This window comes from Canis lupus, chromosome 20 (genome assembly GCF_048164855.1).
Source record: "Canis lupus baileyi chromosome 20, mCanLup2.hap1, whole genome shotgun sequence".
In the NCBI taxonomy this organism is placed as follows: domain Eukaryota; kingdom Metazoa; phylum Chordata; class Mammalia; order Carnivora; family Canidae; genus Canis; species Canis lupus.
The window spans coordinates 34455193-34474066 of record NC_132857.1 but is presented as its reverse complement, the minus strand read 5'-3'; the positions used below and the strand labels follow the sequence as shown (position 1 = coordinate 34474066).

The 18874-nt window shown below is 51.7% G+C and overlaps 1 protein-coding gene across 3 annotated transcripts in view; it reads left to right on the top strand.

The window, feature by feature from the left end:
- GLI2 (GLI family zinc finger 2) overlaps nt 1-18874 on the top strand; it is a 254303-nt gene that overhangs the window by 179364 nt on the left and 56065 nt on the right. For all 3 annotated transcript variants that reach the window (XM_072788859.1, XM_072788861.1, XM_072788860.1), the window contains one exon: nt 14181-14286. In XM_072788859.1, the coding sequence (XP_072644960.1) occupies nt 14181-14286 (106 nt within the window). The remainder of the gene's footprint in view (nt 1-14180; nt 14287-18874) is intronic.

Genomic DNA, 18874 nt, shown 5'->3' with positions numbered 1-18874 from the left:
GGATCGAGTTCCGCACGGGGCTTCCTGCGTGGAGCCTGCTTCTCCCTCTGCCTGTGTCTCTGCCTCTCTCTCTGTCTCCCATGAGTAAATAAATAAATCTTTAAAAATTTTTAAAAAAATAAACCCATTTTACACATGGGGATCCCAGATCGTCCCAGGCCCCCAGCTGGTCCCACAACCCTGTAGGGAGCAGAGCTTTATGAAATAGCTCATGGGATGCCTGGGTGGTTCAGTAGTTGAACATCTGTCTTCGGCTCAGGTCATGATCCCGGGGTCCTGGGATGGAGTGTGGCATCAGGCTCCACACAGGGAGCCTGTTTCTCTCTCTGTCTATGTCTCTGCTTCTCTCTGTGTCTCTCATGAATAAATAAATAAAATCTAAAAATGAAAGAAAAGAGAAAAGAAAAAGAAAGAAAGAAAGAAAGAAAGAAAGAAAGAAAGAAAGCCAGCTTGGTAACTTTAATGACAGCAGCAGCTTCTCCACGTGGGGCGTGACAAGGGTGTGCACAAGCTCCAGTCTAGTCGCACGTGGGTCTGCCCCTCCTGTCTCCCTCTGGATTTCCTCAGGACCCCCGGCCTCGATGATATCTGCAGCTTTCCTACACTGGAGTTTCTTCCTCCAGCTCCCCTGTCCCGATCTTGACCCCCATAAGATGTCTGGTTACCCTTGCCCTTCCCACAAGTTTGTCATGCTAACATGCAGCTGGGGGTCTCCCAGTGGCCAGGGGCCTGTGGCAGGGTGACTGCAGGGCCCTCGGCCACCTTGTCCCTTGGCACGGCTGGCTGGGGCTTCTCATCCTAATCAAGGGCTGCGTTTTAATTTATGCAAATGGGGGAGGGATGGTGGCAGGGAGTCCCAGACATCCATCACCCCATTTCCCGGCACCAGTCATTCATCAGCGGGGCCTTAAAGATAATACACTTTTTGTTTAAGGCAATTACTTAATCTTGACAAACTCGTGTGTTAAGCAGCGCTATTAGTGGGGCCCATCATTAATCAGTATAAAACCAGGTGGGTGCTTTTTCTGAACTGCAATCGCTCTTGGGGACCCAGGGTGGGCCCTTTGCCATTCTGACTGCCCTAATTACACAGGCGGCATGCTAACAACGAGCATCCTGCATGTGCTGTGGGGGCGCTGAGCCACGGGCGGGGAAGGGGCCCATTTTTAACGCCAGTCAGCACGTTTTCCAAGCCAGGCAGAATGATCCATGGGGGTTATTAGCAGGCACCAGAAGCACAGCTGGGGAAAACAGATAACCCCCTCCCGCGGGTCCCTCCCGACTTGCCTCCAACTTTACAGATCCCTGGGCAGCACTTAAAAGCTGCTGCGTGAAATACCCCTTCTGTTTGGGGGGGGGGGGTTGCACTCATTTTTGGAAGGGTAGTGAACAAAGTAAGTGGAAATACCCAGTCCAGCCATATGTCTCCTGGAGTTTGTTGGCTCCGGGACCCCTCCTTACCTGTCCCATGTGCTCCTTCCTCATCCTCCCTCCTGAGGCTCCTGTCCCAGGCTGCCTTGCGGGGGGCACTGGCCACCCAGGACAAGGCCCTGGCTGCCTCCTTGGCTTCCTATCCTACCTTCATCATCCTAGAAGAGCCCTCACTGCCCTGTCCCACCTGTAGGAACGTGTCTGGAATCCCATGGATGGCTGGGAGGCCCGGCTATGACACTGATTAGCTACAGGACTGCCTCTGGCCAGTTCCCTGAACTTCTGTGCCTCGGTTTCCTCATCTGCAAAATGGGGATCATCTACATCATCATAAAACATCCCTCATTAGGAGCTATGAGGATTAAATCACATGCCCAGGAGAGCTCCAGCGTGTGGGAAGGTGAATGCCTTAGCTGTTAGAACCACTTCTGTTTTCAGTGTCTCAGGAGGGTCCCAACAGCTGAGCTGGAGACTCTTTGTACGTCTGTCTGCTACTACTGCCATCATACTACTCCGTTTGCTGCTACTCTGTGCACTAGGACTTTCCTAGGTCCTAAGCTAGTTTATGCAGAATGCAGGCAGCTGCTGGTCACCCCCAATATCCACAAGATCTCTTTTCCAGCAGTGAGAAGATTCACCCATTTATGCATTCACTCACTCGGCACGTATTCCTCACTCCCATGGTCTCAGGCAATGGACTCTGGCTTTGAGGAAGTGATGCAGAGGGCATATCTCCTGCCTGATTTGGAGAAGGGGCAGAAGAAGAGTCCAGGAAGCCTCACAGACTAGGCCAAGGCCAGTGTGATGAGAAGGGGAGGGGAGGGACTGGCCGGGGAGCGGCTTTCAGGCAGGGTGAGCGCTGGCAATGGGCTGGCAGGTGTGGCAGTGGGCCTGGAGCTTTCTGGGGCTGTGATCCCATGCCTTCCACCTAATTCTGGAGGATCAGGAGAGTGCTACGGGTGAGGCTGGGCTTTGCACTCCATTCTGCAGGCCACGGAGGGCCTGGGGGCTGCCTGTCAAGCAGTTGTATCTGTCCTTTGGGTCTCCGTTGCTGGGGTGGACCTGGACCCACAGAACAGGGCCACTGCCCACAGCACCTTGCCTGGGACAAATGGGCCAGGCTCCCCTTTGGTTTGAGGAAGGGCAGCTCTGGTTTCTCCAGCCCCGAGACACATGGTGTGTGGGAGTTTGCCCCTAGATTTTAAACCCTGTTTATTTTAAAGGAAGTAGACTCCATCTGCTTTTAATTCACACACTTAGCTCATCAAAATATTGTTTTGCAAGAGGTTTTTTTGATGTCCAGGAAGCCTTTGGAGTTTCTCTCTCTCTCTCTCTCTCTGTCTCTCCTTACAGTCTTACTCTAGGAAACAAGATTCTGAGCCTGCTCAGGGCCAGCAAGGTAGCTCATGAGACCATGTTTTCTGCACCTCAGATTCTCTTCCAGTGTAATAGGGAGAATAGGCTTTTCCCAGGGGTTCTGTGGACTATCCCCTAGTCTTGCCAGGTGGATCTCCAATGTCCCCAGTTAAGGGAACTGCTGTTTCCAGCAGCAGCAATGGGCAGCCATGGGCTGGAGTGTGGGGAGAGGTGGAGGGGATGGCTCTGCTGGAACCTACTCTTGAGTCAGCTGAGTCCAGAATTGCCTGGAGCCAGTGCTGCCCAGGGAGCCAGGCTTCTGGAAGCTTTACACAGCTTGGCCTGTGCTTCCCCAGGGCCCTGCTCTGCCTGACAGCATGCATGCACTTTGCTTCCTGGGAGACTCTCTCTTATTGGTCAGAAGGTCTTAGGAGTCCGCACACCCACTGCCTTGTTCGAAGACACTTGCCCAAGCCTGTGGGGAAGGCAGTGGGCAGTGATCCAGGGCAGAACTCAGAGTGGTGCTGCTGCCTCGCTCTGTTCTGCCCTGATGGGTCAAAGGCATGGAAGGATGGCCCTGGGAGCCCTTGTCAGTTAGATGGAAGGAAGGAAGGAAGGAAGGAAGGAAGGAAGGAAGGAAGGAAGGAAGGAGGGAGGGAGGGAGGGAGGGAGGGAGGGAGGGAGGGAGGGAGGGAAGGAAGGAAGGAAGGAAGGAAGGAAGGAAGGAAGGAAGGAAGGAAGGAAGGAAGGAAGGAATTTATTAATTGGTTATTTAAGTGACCAAATAGAAGTTTTGCAGGGAGATAAGACTCAGAAGGGAGGAAAGGCTTTTAGAAAGACGCTCTTCCCCATATTTTAAATATCAATAAGACTTTTATTAACCTATATTATAATTCTATATAAACAGTCAAAGTTTAACCATGATAAGGCAGCCAGTAGCCCACTGGGCACTTCAAATGTAGCTGCCTCGAATTGAGATGTGCTACAAATGTAAACTACACAACTAATTTTGAAGAATCAATACCAAAAAAAGGAATATCAAACATCTTGTTAATAATTTTATATTGGTCATATGTTGACAGGTTAATATTTTTGATAATATTTTTTAAAGATTTTATTTATTTATTCATTATATATATATATATATATAGAGAGAGAGAGAGAGAGATAGAGAGAGAGAGAGAGAGAGAGGCAGAGACACAGGCAGAGGGAGAAGCAGGCTCCATGCACCGGGAGCCCGACGTGGGACTCGATCCGGGGTCTCCAGGATCACGCCCTGGGCCAAAGGCCGGCACCAAACCGCTGAGCCACCCAGGGATCCCCTATTTTTGATATTTTGATGTAATTTTGATATTTTTTATATCCTCACCCCCCAAGTGAGTCAACAAAATTGGATTATTAAAAATATTAGCTGTATATTTTCAGGTGGTTTTTGTTTGTTTGTTTGTTTTATGTAGCTACTAGAAAATGTAAACTAACCTATGTGCCCTGCAGGGTATGTCTACTGGCCAGAGCTGCATCTGACATGTGGCCACTTAGAGAAGAAATCCGTGGTAGCAATTGTCTTAAAGAAAAGAACCCTTTTGAGTAACATATACCCATTGGGACCATATTGACAAGGGGCTCCCGAGAAGTGGTCCTTAAGAGACTTGTTTCAGCGAAGAAACGAAAAGCATTTTGTAATTAGCTGTCGAATACAGAGAAGGAAGTAAGCGTAGCCCACGTGCTCGGAGGTGCTTGACCGCTCTGTTCACTGCAGATTGTGCTGCACAGTTTCAAATTTCATGAACTGGTTTTGGCCAGAGCACTCAGAAGTGTCTTAGCCAGCCCGGGAAAAGTGTCACCCGTGCCTGATGGAGACTGAGTGTCGAAGTCCCTTGAGAGCCATAACAGAGTGACCACAGGCTCTCTTGGTGCTCTTGGGGGGATGAGAAGCAGCACCGAAGCAAGAACTCTGTAGGAAAGGGACCAGATGCTGGTGAAGGAAGCAAAGAGGCAGGTGACACTGTGGGGACCCTTGTGGGATAGGCAGAGGAGAGGTGCAGACCCCCTCCTGAAAGCCTAAATGGCCATCCCCGCCCCCATGAAAAATGGGCTTTTTAGACAGTGACAGGACAGCATGGGAACTGCCGGCTAGTGGCTGCTGGTGCAAGCTGGCAGGTGATTCTCTAAAGAGTGACAAGATAGGAGGATGTCATGCAGGTAATCCTGAGCAGTGTTGGGTCTGCACTGGAATGCTGACACCCATCCTGGGGCACAGGCACCAGCTCACAGGTCACTCAGTCCCCCAACCCCTGGGGGAGCTTTCAGCACTGTGTCTTAGAGGTTTTCAAGGAAGACCTTCAGAGCCGTGGTCTTTTGGGCCTCAAATCTAATACAGATTTTAGGGTCTTATTACTTCCTTTGGAACAGATTCCATGACAAGGACAGTTTTCAAACTTAATCAGGCTTAACCTTCTCTGAGGTCTCTTTTGGTTCAAAGATTCTCTAGTGTAGGACCCCACTTGTGTACCCCAACAGGTGCACAATCCATCCCATCCCCTGCAATGGCAGAGGTCACCCCTGGGACGCTCTGCAGCACCCCTAACCTTCAGCCCCTTATTGCAGGGGTGGGAGGTCCATGGAGATGGCCTCGCGGGCACCACTGGGGGTGGTCCATGCTCTGTACCTGTGTTATTCTATTCTGCCTCATAGCCTCCCTCGGTTGGCGGTCTTGTCACTACCTTCTTCGTACAGATAAGGAAACTGAGGCACATGAAGTCTAAGTGAATCTGTGATGGGACCTGGATTGTTCACCGTGTCAACTGCAGCTTCTGGTTCGGCTTCCATCCGGCTCATGTGGCCTGTTCTCCCCACCTTACCACCATCATCCGGGGTGTCTCAGTCAGCACTAGTGGCTCTAGTAACACCATAGACCAGAGGGCTTATACCTCAGACTTCCCAGTCTCCAGATCTGCGGGAAGTCTGAGGTCATGGCGCCAGCACATTCCGTGTCTGGTGACAGTCCCCCTTCCTGGTTGGTAGACAGCCATCTTCTTGCTGTGAGGCCTGAGGGACTCAGGGTCCCTTTTATAAGGGTACTGATCCTATTCATGAAGGCTCCACCCTCCTGACCTCATCACCTCCCACAGGCCCCACCTCCAAACCATCACATCGGGCATTAGGATTTCAACCTACGAATTTGAGGGGTAGGTACATAAGCATTCAGTCTGTAGCAGAGGGGAACAGACCCCAGGACCACCGAGGCTCCCACACCAGGAGGGCCACGTTTGGTCAGGCACTCTGCAGGCCCTTGGAGCGTGCGCTTCTCCCTGCACGCCTGCCCACCCCGTCCTGAAGAGCGACCTCCGAGCACTGCCCTGCATGGGGTGGCTGGCCCTGGCCCTGGCCCAGGGCTTTCCCTCTTGCCAGCAGCTATTTTGTCATATTTTGTCAAGCAACACCTTCTTGGAAAGGCCAGCCCGCAGCTCCGGGGTGGGCGGTGTACACTGGTGGGTCCGGCCCAGGCCCTGATCCTGAGCTCTGTGTGGGGGCAGGACTGACTGCATGAGCCCGGGGCCTCAGCCTGCCTGCCGGACACCAGCCAGCTAGTGGTGTTGGAATTTCCTGTCTCATTTTAACTCCCCCCACCGCCTCCCCCCAAGTGAGACAGAAATGCTTTTTAATTGCATGCTGTGGAGTGCCATTCAGGATATTATTATTCTTATTAAGTGCTTCCTGTGGGGTGGTGCCTGGGCATCAGGAGGAGGCTCCGGAGGCAGCCTGTCCCGAGGCTTATTATTGGGAATAATAATGCCATTTGCATAAATCCCGGAAGTGGACTTGCCTGGCTGCTGGGAATGAGGCTTTCCTGGACTCTTCTGCATTTTCTTGCCTCCTAGCTCTGATGCTTTGGCCGCTACTTCGTTCCCGCTGGGAGAGGACTTGGCCATCTGAGTCCACACGTCTGAAGGGTTGGCCTTTGAAACTGTCCAAGTTTCCAAGTGAACTGAGGCCACCCCAGGCGGAGGGAGGAACACACGTGTGCCATCTCCCGGGGCTTCTCCCAGTCCTGGCGTGCACCTTTGCCTCATCCCTCATGATGCTAAACCCTCTGCCACAGCTACTGGTAAATGGGATGGCGTGGCAGTGCCCAGGATCTGACCATCACACCCAGGGATGTCTCAGTCATCAGTCGTGTTGCCCTTCTCCAGATGTGGACATTCCCCAGCTAGTACAATGCATAGCAGACATGAATAGGAGAAATAATCTCCTCTTCCTTCCCGGTGCCAGTGGGAACTCTGGAAGGATGGAAAAGTTAAGATAGGCCAGGTAAAGTGTGGCCCCTGAGAAGCTGTGTGAACCTCACCTGGGCACTTGTTGTAGATGTAGAGTCTTAGGCCCTCCCAGCACTGAAGCCAGAGCTCTGAGGATGGCGCTCAGCGTGGTACTAGAACAAACCCTACAAGTGATTCTTGGTTCTGAGAAGCACTAATGTTGGTACCCAGTAGGTGTTCCACAGTGTGCCTCTTGTTATCTGTGGCACGTCATAGAATCTCCAGGAGGACCCTGGAAGGAGGTGTGGCTAATCCTGTAATGCAGGAGAGGTCGCGTGGTTTGACTGCGCACAACTCTGTGCCCTGGTACAATTGAGTCCTCTGGCCACATTGCCTCTGAGCCTACACTGCCCACACTGCCCACACTACCTCTGAGCCTAAAGAATCCATCGTTCTCCCCCTTCCTTCCAGCTCTCCCCGTCTTGGCTGCTAGGGCCCAGCTCCAAAACTGCCTCTTCCAGGGAGGCTTCCTGGCTGCTCTGGGTGCCACAGAAATCCCCCTTCCCTGACCATTCCGGCAGCCTATGCACGTGGAGCCTGCTGAATCACATGGGATCCAGCTCTCCAGCTTTGCAGAGTGCCCGTGGTGCACTCCCTATGGGCAGGAATGTGCTTCTTGTTCTCTGGGGCCTCAGAGCACTCAAGCAAGGGCGTTCCTACAGTGACTCTGTGAGGGAAGCCTTGGTGGGCTGGTGGGCCCAGAGAGTGAGCTCCATCCTTTGGGCTGTGTAGGCCAGGGATTGAGAACACTGCCCTGGGTGGTGGGCAGCTGGTCCCTATGGATTCTGGAGAAAGCTAAAGAGCTAGACCCTCTGGGGCCTGAAGCCAGTGCAGGTCAAGGCCATGTCGCAGGGGCCATGCGTCTGAACTGCATCATGTCCCTAGGCCAGGCCTATGTAGCTAAGAGGATTGTCCCATCTCTTCTTTGGAGCTGATGCTATCATTCCTGGTATCTTCTGGGAAGTCCCTAGCTCCAGAATCCCTGAGAAGTGGGATCCTGGGAGAGCCCAAGATCTCCACAAGAAAGGGAGAGAATATAGAGTCCTGTCCTGTAGGATTTGCAATGAGCCCAGCTTCAAATGGCTAAAACATAGACTGTAACCATGCAGGCAACTAGCTAGCATCCAGCATCTGCTGAAGGGCCTGCTAATCTTCCGGCGCCATTTGCACAGAAAATAAGGGTGCCAATCACTGTCCCTTCCTTGCATGATCAACATTTTTCATTTTGTACAGCATGCACCTTCCTTCTCCAAAGATACAGGTGTCTCTTGCTGCCTGGGTCCTTCCGTTAAAGGGAAAGTGACCTGGTAAGTCATCTGCATTTGAGTATGAATTTGTTTCCATGACTTTCCCAAGGTCTGTTTGCTTTTAAGAAAACTAATGAAACTTCTGCACTGGGGTTATTACTTGATGCAAGGAATTATAAGGGAAGGGAATGTGATCCATTAGTCTTTACCAGGGAATCCCAAGCAGAGCCTCCCAGACTGCAAGAGAAATTGGAGGCCAAAGGAGCCCTTTCCTGGTCCAGAGCATGCCCAACTGGAATGCCCCCATTTCAGCTTATTAGAGGCAGCCTGGAGACCATCAGAGTGTCTGTGATGCAGCCTACAGTGCTGCATCAGCCAGGATGGCAGCCCTGGGGCACAGGCCAACTGCCCAAGGAGGGTATGGGGATCCACACCCTGCCTCCCAGGGCCCCAGGGACCACACCGATAACACATTTCTGTCTCATCGTAACCCCGACCGGTGTTGTACTAGGACCAGGCCTGCTTCCGGAGACACCTGCCGGCACCTCCCCTCGGCCAGTGCCGGGCAGCGCAGCTCTTCTTACAGAAACCCTTCGCTTCCCTGGTCCCAGGCCCAGAGCATACCGGCCCACGTGCTCCCACCTAACAGCCCCTGTGGTCTTAATGGAAATGGCCAGGGGAAATGGAGACCGTGCTAATCTCTAGGGAGTGGACAGCCCAGAGGGCCGGGTGTCCCTAACACGTCCGGTCTGTTCTGGAGGACAGCTACTTTCACCCCCCACCCAGCCCCTCCGGCTCCAGGCCAGCCTCCCCAGGCCTCTCTGAGCTCAGTCCTCAGGGCAGCACCCCCTTGTTGTAGCAACACATGACTTCATTCGAGGAGAATCCTCTGGCTGCTGACGCAGCTGCCCGGTCATGTTTCGATGACCCAATTTTCCCGATCCTGTGTCTGAACCCTCTGCTGACCCCGCCCCGTCCTCTCTGGTAGAAATTCACCGGAGTCGTTATTAATGGGACATTAACTAGACCCAAGCTTCCGGAGGAGGGTCCTCCCTGCCCCCTTTGCTTAGGCCAAGGACACTGCCAAGGCCAGTGAATGGTCATCCCTGGGACCACCAGACAAGGAGCACTTGGCTTTTAAACCTTAGGCAGAGAGATTCTGAGTTTAAAAATCAAAATCATGGCACCACCATCCTCAGCTTCCCAGACTAGTCGTCTTTCTGTGTAGGATCAAAAACAAATGTGCATTTTCTTCAGAGGGACGGGGGCAATCCATAGAAAATGCCCAGTTTAGAGTTTCTTCCTCAGAAACTTAAAAAGAGAGCCATTTCTTTGAAATGACATATGGGGTGTGTGTGTGTGTGTGTGTGTGTGTGTGTGTGTGTGTGTGTTCCCCCTTGCCGGAAGGACATGATTTAGTTTGGATTCTTTTTTTACTTAAAAAAAAAAAAAAAAAAAAGAGCCCACAATGAAAACAATGTGTGGAAGGATCTCATTCAACATGTCACTTGAAGGCAGCTCTTGTTCTTTGTGTATATCTTCGTGTTCCTTGGGTGCTGCTGGCCTCTCGACAGAGGGATTTCCCACCGGGGTCCAAAGGAGAATTCCTCCTCCTGCAGCCTGGCAGAGGGGCTCTGAGCAAAGCGTTCATTTCTGAATGAGGGCTGCGGGGGTGGGGGGAGACAGGCCATGCTGGTCTGAAAGGGGTACTGAGACCTCAGATGGGCCAGATCAACCTTCATCCCTTGGATGGCCTGGGATGCACAGTTTGCCCCAGAGACAGCTGACGGGGGCACGGGTGACAACCAGGGGCTGGTGGGCTGGGCATCTCCAGAAGGTCGCTGGTCCCTAGTAGTGAGTTGTATGGATAGGGCCACAGTGATGAAGCAGTGCCTGTACCCCAAGCTCCTATGCCCTGCCCAGGGATCCCTTTTAAGCCCTCAACGTGTCACGGGCTGGGACAAGCATAGCTCTTTCTCCTGGGATCAGGTGACCTTTCACAAACAGCAGGACTGTCCTGTAGGGAGGAACTGAAAGCCCATCTGATCCCCATTGTACAGGGATGCCTGGGTGGCTCAGTGGTTGAGCATCTGCCTTCAGCTCAGCTTGTGATCTCTGGGATCGAGTCCTGCATCAGGCTCCTCACGGGGAGCCTGCTTCTCCCTCTGCCTCTGCCTCTGCCTCTGCCTCTCACTCAGTGTTTCTCATGAATAAATAAATAAATAAATAAAATTTTTTAAAAAAATTCCCATTGTACAAATGGGTAACATAATGCTCTGAGAGGAGACATGGTTTCCCCAGTGTCCGTGGCCTGACCCCCAGTCCTGATTTAAGAGAAAGCTACTCCCTCTAGTAACTTCCACAGCCTACACCCCAGAATGGGGGAGGTGGGGTGCAGCCTCAGCTGTAGCAGGACTCTGTGGGTGGCTATGTGTTATGCCTCTTCCCAGAAGCCCCAGGCTCCTCCTTCCCCATCACACACGTGTACACACACACACACACACACACACACACCATTCATACACAGCAGCGGGCTTCAGCCTTGGTCTCACCTCCATTTCATGTCCTCCTGGTAAACTACCATGAGCACTTCATTCCTGCAGATTTTATAGCTCATGAGACCTGCATGAAGTTGCATTAACCCTGAGAAAAGCACTCCTAGCTAGCTAGTGAGGATGAGGGGAAGGTCTGGGCTCTGAGGGCATTAGGGGACTGCCTTCCACTTCTGCAGGTGGCAAGATGAGCGAGGAAAGGACCACACTTGGGTGCTGGGGGACAGCCAGTGGGAGGTCTGGGGTGAGCACAGCCTGGGATGCAGCGAAGAGCTAGGAACTGATATCTGCAAAGCACTGAGAACAGGGCCCAGTGCTGCATGAGCGTTTGTTAAGTATAATACATAGGGTGGGACCAGAAGGACCCCAGGGATTGACCTTGCTCCCAGGGACTGCTCTGAGCATTCGTTTTGGCTGGGCAGAGGGAAAATCCCTGACCAGCTCTCTTGGGCCTCGGATTCTCCCCTAGTTTCTGTTGTTTTTCAGCTTTGTGACTTTGGACTGAAATCACCCATAGCCTCCATTTCCTCATCTGTGAAATGGGCACAGTAACACCTCCCCTGGCTGCCTCATGGGGCTTTTGGGTATGCAGGAAAACATTCAGATACATACAAACTATTTTTATTTTATTAACAATACTATAATCTGATATGCGTGGCCACATTAAAAAAACAACAACAACCCTCAAAAGGCCCTTTCTTGAACATCTGGGGAGCTGGACATGGCTTCCCTGCCAAGTCCTATGGGGGTTCAGGGAAGGCCAGCTCGACTCCCAATACATAAGCAGGCCAGTGCTGACCCTCCTCCCTCTGAAGGTTGGCAGGGAGCTGGGAGCAACTTGTCCCACATGGCACAGCTGGGAAAATTCTATTCACAGTAGAATAGGGACTGTGGGCCTCCAAATATTAGTGATAATTGTCATCTACAGTAGTAATATTTATGGAGTGTTTTTTCTATGCATAGAAAGCACCCCCGCTGCAGGAGTCTTTTATCTGCAGATTAACCACAATGGTGACTCAGAGAAGGAAAGAAGCTTGCTCACTGTCATGTGGCTGGTGAGCAGCAGGTTTGATCTCGGGGTCTCTGACCCCCAGGGGCCCCCTGGGCATCCTGTCATTGCCACCAGAGTCATACCGGCCTTACCCGTCAGGGGACACGGGCGGGACTAAGGGGATGGGTGGTCAGTCATTCCAGCAATCTCCCACTTCAGAAGTGAGGGCCCGACCAGAGGGATGGGACAGCGTGACTGCTGTCATGTCTGATGGCCAGGTCCCCCAGGAGCCCAAGATCTGTGGAGTCTATTTGGCAAATTGATTCAGTCAGGGTAAGAAGATTTGCTGTTTTCATTCTCATACCTGTGGAAGGTGCCAGTATTGAGGAATTATGAAGATGAATTTGAGTATGTAAAAATTCAGGTTAAAATTTCAGAGGGAAAGTTTTCTTTTAAGGATTCATGGTGTTCAGGGTACCTGGCTGATTCAGTCAGTGGAGTGTGCAACTCTTGATCTTGAGGTTGTGAATTTGAGCTCCATGTTGGGTGTAGAGATCACTTAAAAATGAAAAAAAAAATTTTTTTTTTTTAAGAGAGAGTATATGCAAGTGGGGGGTGGGGAGGGGTAGAGAGAGAATCTTAAGCAGGCTCCGTGCCCAGTGCAGAGCCTGATGCGGGGCTGGATCTCAGAACCCTAAGATCAGTACCTGAGCCAAAATCAAGAGTTGGATGCCTAACCAACTGAGCCACTCAGGCACCAAATTAAAAAAAAAAAAAATTAAAAAAAAATTTCACAATGTTCTACCCAAGTGTCTGTTGATGAGTCGCTGGATAATCAGATGTGGTATATCCATGTAGTGGGATATCATTCAGCCCTAAAAAGGAACTTCTGACACATGCTACACTAGATGAACCTTGAAGAAGTCATGCTAAGTGACATAAGCTATGTGGATAAGGACCAACCCCACACGATTCCACTCATGAAGTATGTAGAATAGATTCATGGAAACAGAAAGGCGAGTGGTGGCTGCCAGGAGATGGGGGAGATGGGGGAGTGGAGAGTTAGTGTTTAATGGGGACAGAGTCTCAGCTGGGAAAGATGGGAAAGTTCTGGAAATGGATGGTGGTTGTCCACCAATCTGAATGCATTAATGCCATGGAGCCATACATTTAAAAATGATTCAAAATGGTAAATTTTATGTTACACATATTTTACCACAATAAAAAAAAAAATTATTAGTGCTACTAGGACGGTCCCAGGATCTTTCGCAAGGAAACCGTTAGCAGGATTGTGTGTGTATGTTCACTGCAGAAGGCTGGGCAGTCAGCTGACCTGTACGCGTGTAAAACAAACCCATCCTCGGCTCTTGCAGGGACTCTGCGATTCAGTCCGATTCAGTCTACGCGCACACCCGCTGGCCCGTGGCCTTCAGCCTGAGTGCGAGTTGACTGAGAAATCTCCACTTCTTAGCCCTTTCCCCAGTCTAACTACTTTTTAAAGAGGCTTGTTTTCCTAAAGCCTATCATTATGTTTGCCTCCAGGGACCCAGGAATTTTTTTTTTTTTTTAAATAAGCAAAGAGCATCCTACAATTATCATGATGATTTGTTGAGGGCAGGCCAAGTGCAGACGGGAGGCTGACATGACTCTGAAAGCAAGGCTCACGTGCTGGCGTCTGCGTCTCGGAGGCACCCACCAGCTCACGTGGGATTGGCAAATCATATGAAGAGCTGGAGAATTAACGGCCCCACATAGGTGCCCGCTGTCCGCCGCCACCTGGACGATGGGACAGGTGCCTGGGTGGGATCGCCCCCGCCCCCGCCCCCCCCTCCCCACCAGGCTGGCCGCAGTCAGGAGCGGGCCCTGGCCTCGCAGATGGTTCTAGGTAAATATTTCCAGCCAGGGTGACTGCAGCATCCGGATGCTGTAACCCGGGGCTGCTCCAGCCACACGCAGCCGAGGCCGAGATGGGCAGCAGCCTGCCGGCTCTGTCAGGCCTGATTTGCGGCTGAGCCTGTAATCTCCCCGAGTTCAAAGAGCGCTTAGCTGCTTGTCTTTGTCAAGAGCGCGGTTGGGGATCTTTTATGTGAAAGATGTTGGATTCTCGGGCTGACTTTGATTATTTATTCATCCCCCTCCATGGGTGTGTGATAGCCAGGGCACCGCGGAGCCCCCTGTCCTGGCTACTCTTGCTCTGAAATTCATTGAGCTTTAAAGCCCTTTGAAAATTGCTTTTTGAGGGAGGGGAAAAGTTTTTGAAGGCCTGTTTCTCTCTCCCATTCCACAGTGCCGCAGCACCTTTTGCCACCGCTCCATGCTCCCTTCCCGATTGACATGAGACACCAGGAGGGAAGGTACCATTATGAGCCCCACTCTGTCCACAGCGTGCACGGGTAAGTTCTGCCCTCTGCCCGCCGCCCGGGCCTATAGTTACCTGCCACAGGTGGGGGTGGGGGGAGGCCGGCAGCCTCGGCCACCTGTCCTGCCTCTGTGTGTCTTTCTGGAGTTTCCGACCTGCACTGTCCTAAGCCGACAGTCACCTTCGCCATCAGGAGTGCACTGACCCAGGACCCTGCCTGAGTGTGTTGATGGGACGTGAACACTCAGCTCCCTCTGGTTTACCTGAGAAGGAAGCCCTGCTGGGCTGGCACATCGCCGCTGCCAAGGCTGCGGGCTGTCCCTGGGTATCCATAGCACCTTGAGGCTCTGTTTGCACCCATGCAGTGGGATTCCCTTCAGGTCAAAGGTCCTATATAAGTACGGTGACCTTAGGGGCGTTTGGGTGGCTCAAACGGTTAAGCATCTGCCTTGACCTAGGGTCATGATCTCCAGGTACTGGGATGGAGCCCCGGGTAGGGATGCCTACTTAGCGAGGAATCTGCTTCTCCTCCCTCAGCCCCTCCCCCGGCTCGTGCTCCTTCCTCCTTGCTCGCTCCATCTCAAATAAATAAATAAAATCTTCAAAAGAATAACTATGGCGACCTTAGTTATACGTTCTTACAGTACTGTAATTCATAGCACCCTTTTTATGTGTCCTGGTTTAAACACTATGCTATAGAGACACCCTGCTGCTGAGGACAAGCTCAGCATTACACTTTGGGACCTCCTCCCCGTGCCCTGCTTTGAGGCTCCCAGGTAGAAGGGGCGTGTCCAGTGCCATCTCACTAAACCTAATCCTGTCTCTCTTTATTCCCACCTGAGCCCTCGAAGCCTGCAGCCAATGTCACTTTTCTTGGTCACCACGACTCAAAGACAGCCCCACTCTACCCCATCCATTCTGCTTCCAGAGGGGAGGCCGAAACCTTTTCCCTACCCCCGCATCCCTGCCGCTCCCCACACCTGCCTTGGAGGGAGCCTACTGCAAAGGAGCAGGTGGCCCATGGACCCACCACCTCATCCGTCCACACCAAGATGCTGGTCACACACAGCCCTGCCACAGATTCCTATGCCTCCGCTCCTGCTGCCCACCTGCCTGGAATGCACCCTCCCCATGGGACACTGGGACCCCCCACATGAGTGGGCGCCCTTCCCCAGAATGATCTGTTTTCCCCCCTGCTCCCCAGCAGGCTCTGAGCTTCCTTCTCATTGCTGCCTTGCTGACAGCTGATACATAATAGGTCCACGATCAGTGTTTGCTTAGTGAGAGCACTGTCTGCGCGTCCCACCCATTGGAGACAGCCCATACTTCCTGCCTCTCCCAGCTCCTGTCTGAACGAAGTCAGTAAATTCTTACTGAGCACTCCCTGTGCTCAAAGCAAGCCCTGGGCCTGATCAGCAGGCCAGGGGCTGAGAAGGTCCCAGCCCTCAGGCAGCTCCTGTGTCTGCGCACCCATCACTGCCTCCCCACGGCAGAGCAAATTGGGGACCTTCCGTTTCTTTTTTAAAAAGCATCTTTCGCTTTGAAATAGTTGCAGACATGGGAAAACAATTGCAAAAATAGTACAAAGATTTCCATGATTCCCTCCACTAGGCTCCACGGGGTTCATATCCTAAGTGACTAAAGACTGATAGAGTATCATTAAACTAACTTGTAAATCTTGTCCAAAGTTTCCTCAGCTGCCCCAATAAATGTCTTTTTTTTTTTTCCGTGTTTGGGATGCAGTCTTTGCCATTTAGTGGTCAAACCTCCTTTAACCTGAGATGTAGTGGCTTAGTTTCTCTTTTACAACCTGGACCCTCTTGAAGGCCAGTACAAAATGTCCAGTTGTCCTCAACTAGGGACACTTGCCTGAATTTGCCTCAGATTAAATGCAGAATAAGCATTTGGGAGAATAATACCCTAAAAATTGTGTGTGCCCTCCCTAGTGTGTTGCATCAGGAGGCACATGATGGCAATAGTTCTCGTTCCTGGAGATGTTCATTTTTCTCATCACTAGAGGTCACTTAGTTAAGGTGAAGTCTGCTGGGTCTCTCCACTTTAAAGATGGTCTCTCTGTAATTAGTAAGTTCCTGGTTGGGGCTGACATTTGATAATATGGAAATATCCTGTGTCTTATCCTATTTTCACCTACTAACTTTAACATCCATCGTCGGTTCTCGACAGAAATCCTAATTATTAGTATTGTTCAAATAGTGATTTTCTTTAAAATTTTTATTTATTTATTCATGAGAGACACAGAGAGAGGCAGAGACACAGGCAGAGGAAGAAGCAGGTTTCCTGTGGGGAGCCCAATGCGGGACTTGATCCCGGGACCCCAAGATCATGCCATGAGCCAAAGGCAGTTGCTCAACCACCGAGCCACCCAAGCATCCCTAAATAGTGATTTTTATTTCTATCACAGCTTCCACATTTTTTGCCTGGGATTCTCCTGTAAGGAATAGTCTCTTCTCCCTCATTTCTTTCTTTCTTTGATCATTTATTTATACCAAATAAATGCATGGCTAGTCGTGTTATCCTGAGTTATACTCTGTCATTGTCACTATTTCCGTGTGGTTGAAATGGTCCCACATGTGGGCAATTGGGAGTCCCTTCAAGTTGTCTCCCCCAGGTCCTTTCAGATGTTGTAAACTTCACATTTCATGTCAGTGCATGTGGCTGGTTCTCCCTTGACTAGGGCCTGCTGCTGCAGGCACCCTGTGCCCGCCTGGCAGGTGATGGGGCCCTTTCAGCCTTCTGCCCATCCCTGGGCCCCTGCGGCTGTAGGTGCTGAGACCACAGCTCTGGCAGCTATCTTTGGGGGTGGGGGGCGGTGCACATGTTTGGAGCTAGTTGGTCCCCCAAAATCCCTTACTTGGTGGCATCTGAGCATTGAAGGAGAATCACGGAGCTGAGTTCCCATTTGGGAGGGGTTTGGAAGTGCTGACTTCCTGCTCTTGAGAAATGTTGGGCTGGCTCAGTGACACAGACCCTGGGCACAGCAGACCCACAGGGAAGCGCCCCCTGCAAGGGGCCAGGTGCTGTTCGGAGATGTGCATGGTGCTGGTCATTCCCTGAGGGCATGATCCACATAGGATGACATCACTGTGAGGTGACTTTCTTGGCTCAGGTGTCCCCACATGCTAGAGACCTCAACAGAGCTATGAGTAGACCCCACCATTGATGACTTACCATTTCTCCTAATAATCCCGACCTACTGACCAGACTCTGTTGTACATACTTCACTCATCTCCCCTAACCCTCTCACAACCCTGTGAGGTGGACTTTTTGTATCATTCCATTTTACAGGAGGAGGAACTGAGGCAGCAAGGAGACATGAAATACTAACCAGCAGGGTTGCCTACTTACAGAGTGGGAGGGTTAGAAATCCAGTTACAGCCTTCTGAGCCCAGGCCTCTCTCTTGGGAGCACATGGATGACCACCGGTCCCCTGGGAACCTGTTAGGAATGTGGATTCTGAGGCCCTTGGCCCCACTGATGAGTCTGAAATACTGGGATGGGACTTGTATTTGGTGTTTAACATGCCCCCCCAGGGATAAGCCCGGGCACTGGATAGGGAGCCCTCTGTGCCATCCCCGCCTTGGGCTGATAGAGAGCTAGGAGGCCATCCCTGAGTCTTCTCCAGGCTTTGCCATTCACCAGCTCTGGGTTGGATACAAGTCATGTCCCCTCTCTGGGCCTGCTTCCTTCCGGGCCAGCGAGGGGTGGGAGCACCCAGAGAAGTAGAAAGTCTTAATGGCAAGCAGCAGAGGTCTGGCCAGGCCAGTGGGCCTGTGGAAGTGACCTTGTCACTCACTGGCCCGGATGGCTCTTAAAATAGACTCGATACCTGAAGGGGGTGTATCAGTCTCCTGTTGCTGCTGCAACAATTACTCAGAGGCTTAAAAGAATACTCAGTGTCTCTCAGACAGTTCTGGAGGGCAGAAGTCTGAAGTAATGAAGGAAGCCAAGGTGTTGGCAGGGCTGGTTCCTTCTGGAGACTCCAGCAGAGACTCTGTTTCTGTGACTTGCCTAGTTCCTAGAGGCCACCTGTGTTCCTCAGGCGGGGACTCTTGCCTCTTGTCACATTGCCTTCTTCTCCCCTGCTCTGTCCTCACATCCTTCTTCCTCTTCTGTAATACTTCTCTCCCTCTGCCTCTCTTCCAAAGACACCTGCAATGGCTTTTTGAGGGCCCACCCAGATAATTGAAGTGAATCTTCCTTTCTCAGGATCCTTAACTCCATCACATCTGCAAGGCCCCTTTGCCCTAGAAGGTTACAGTCACGGATTCCAGGGATTAGGGCATGGACATCTCTGGGGCTTATGTGGGATCACTGAGCCCCAGTGGCCAGTGTGGCATCACCCAGTAGAATACAATAAAGGGTGTTAACAGCATGTGCAGGGCCTCCGAGGAGGCTGGGCTCTACACAGGAGGCTGGTGTGCAATATTAGGTTCGCCTTCCTGATGGCCTTGTGAGCATAGATGCTGAGCTCCGAGAGGTGCACCAACTTGCCCGTGTCATCCCTGCAAGGGAGACATGCTGGCCTCCCCTCCCCAGCCAGGGAGGGGCTCTCCTGGTTGACACCCCAGTGATGGGCAGCAGCACTGTATTCCCAGAGCACC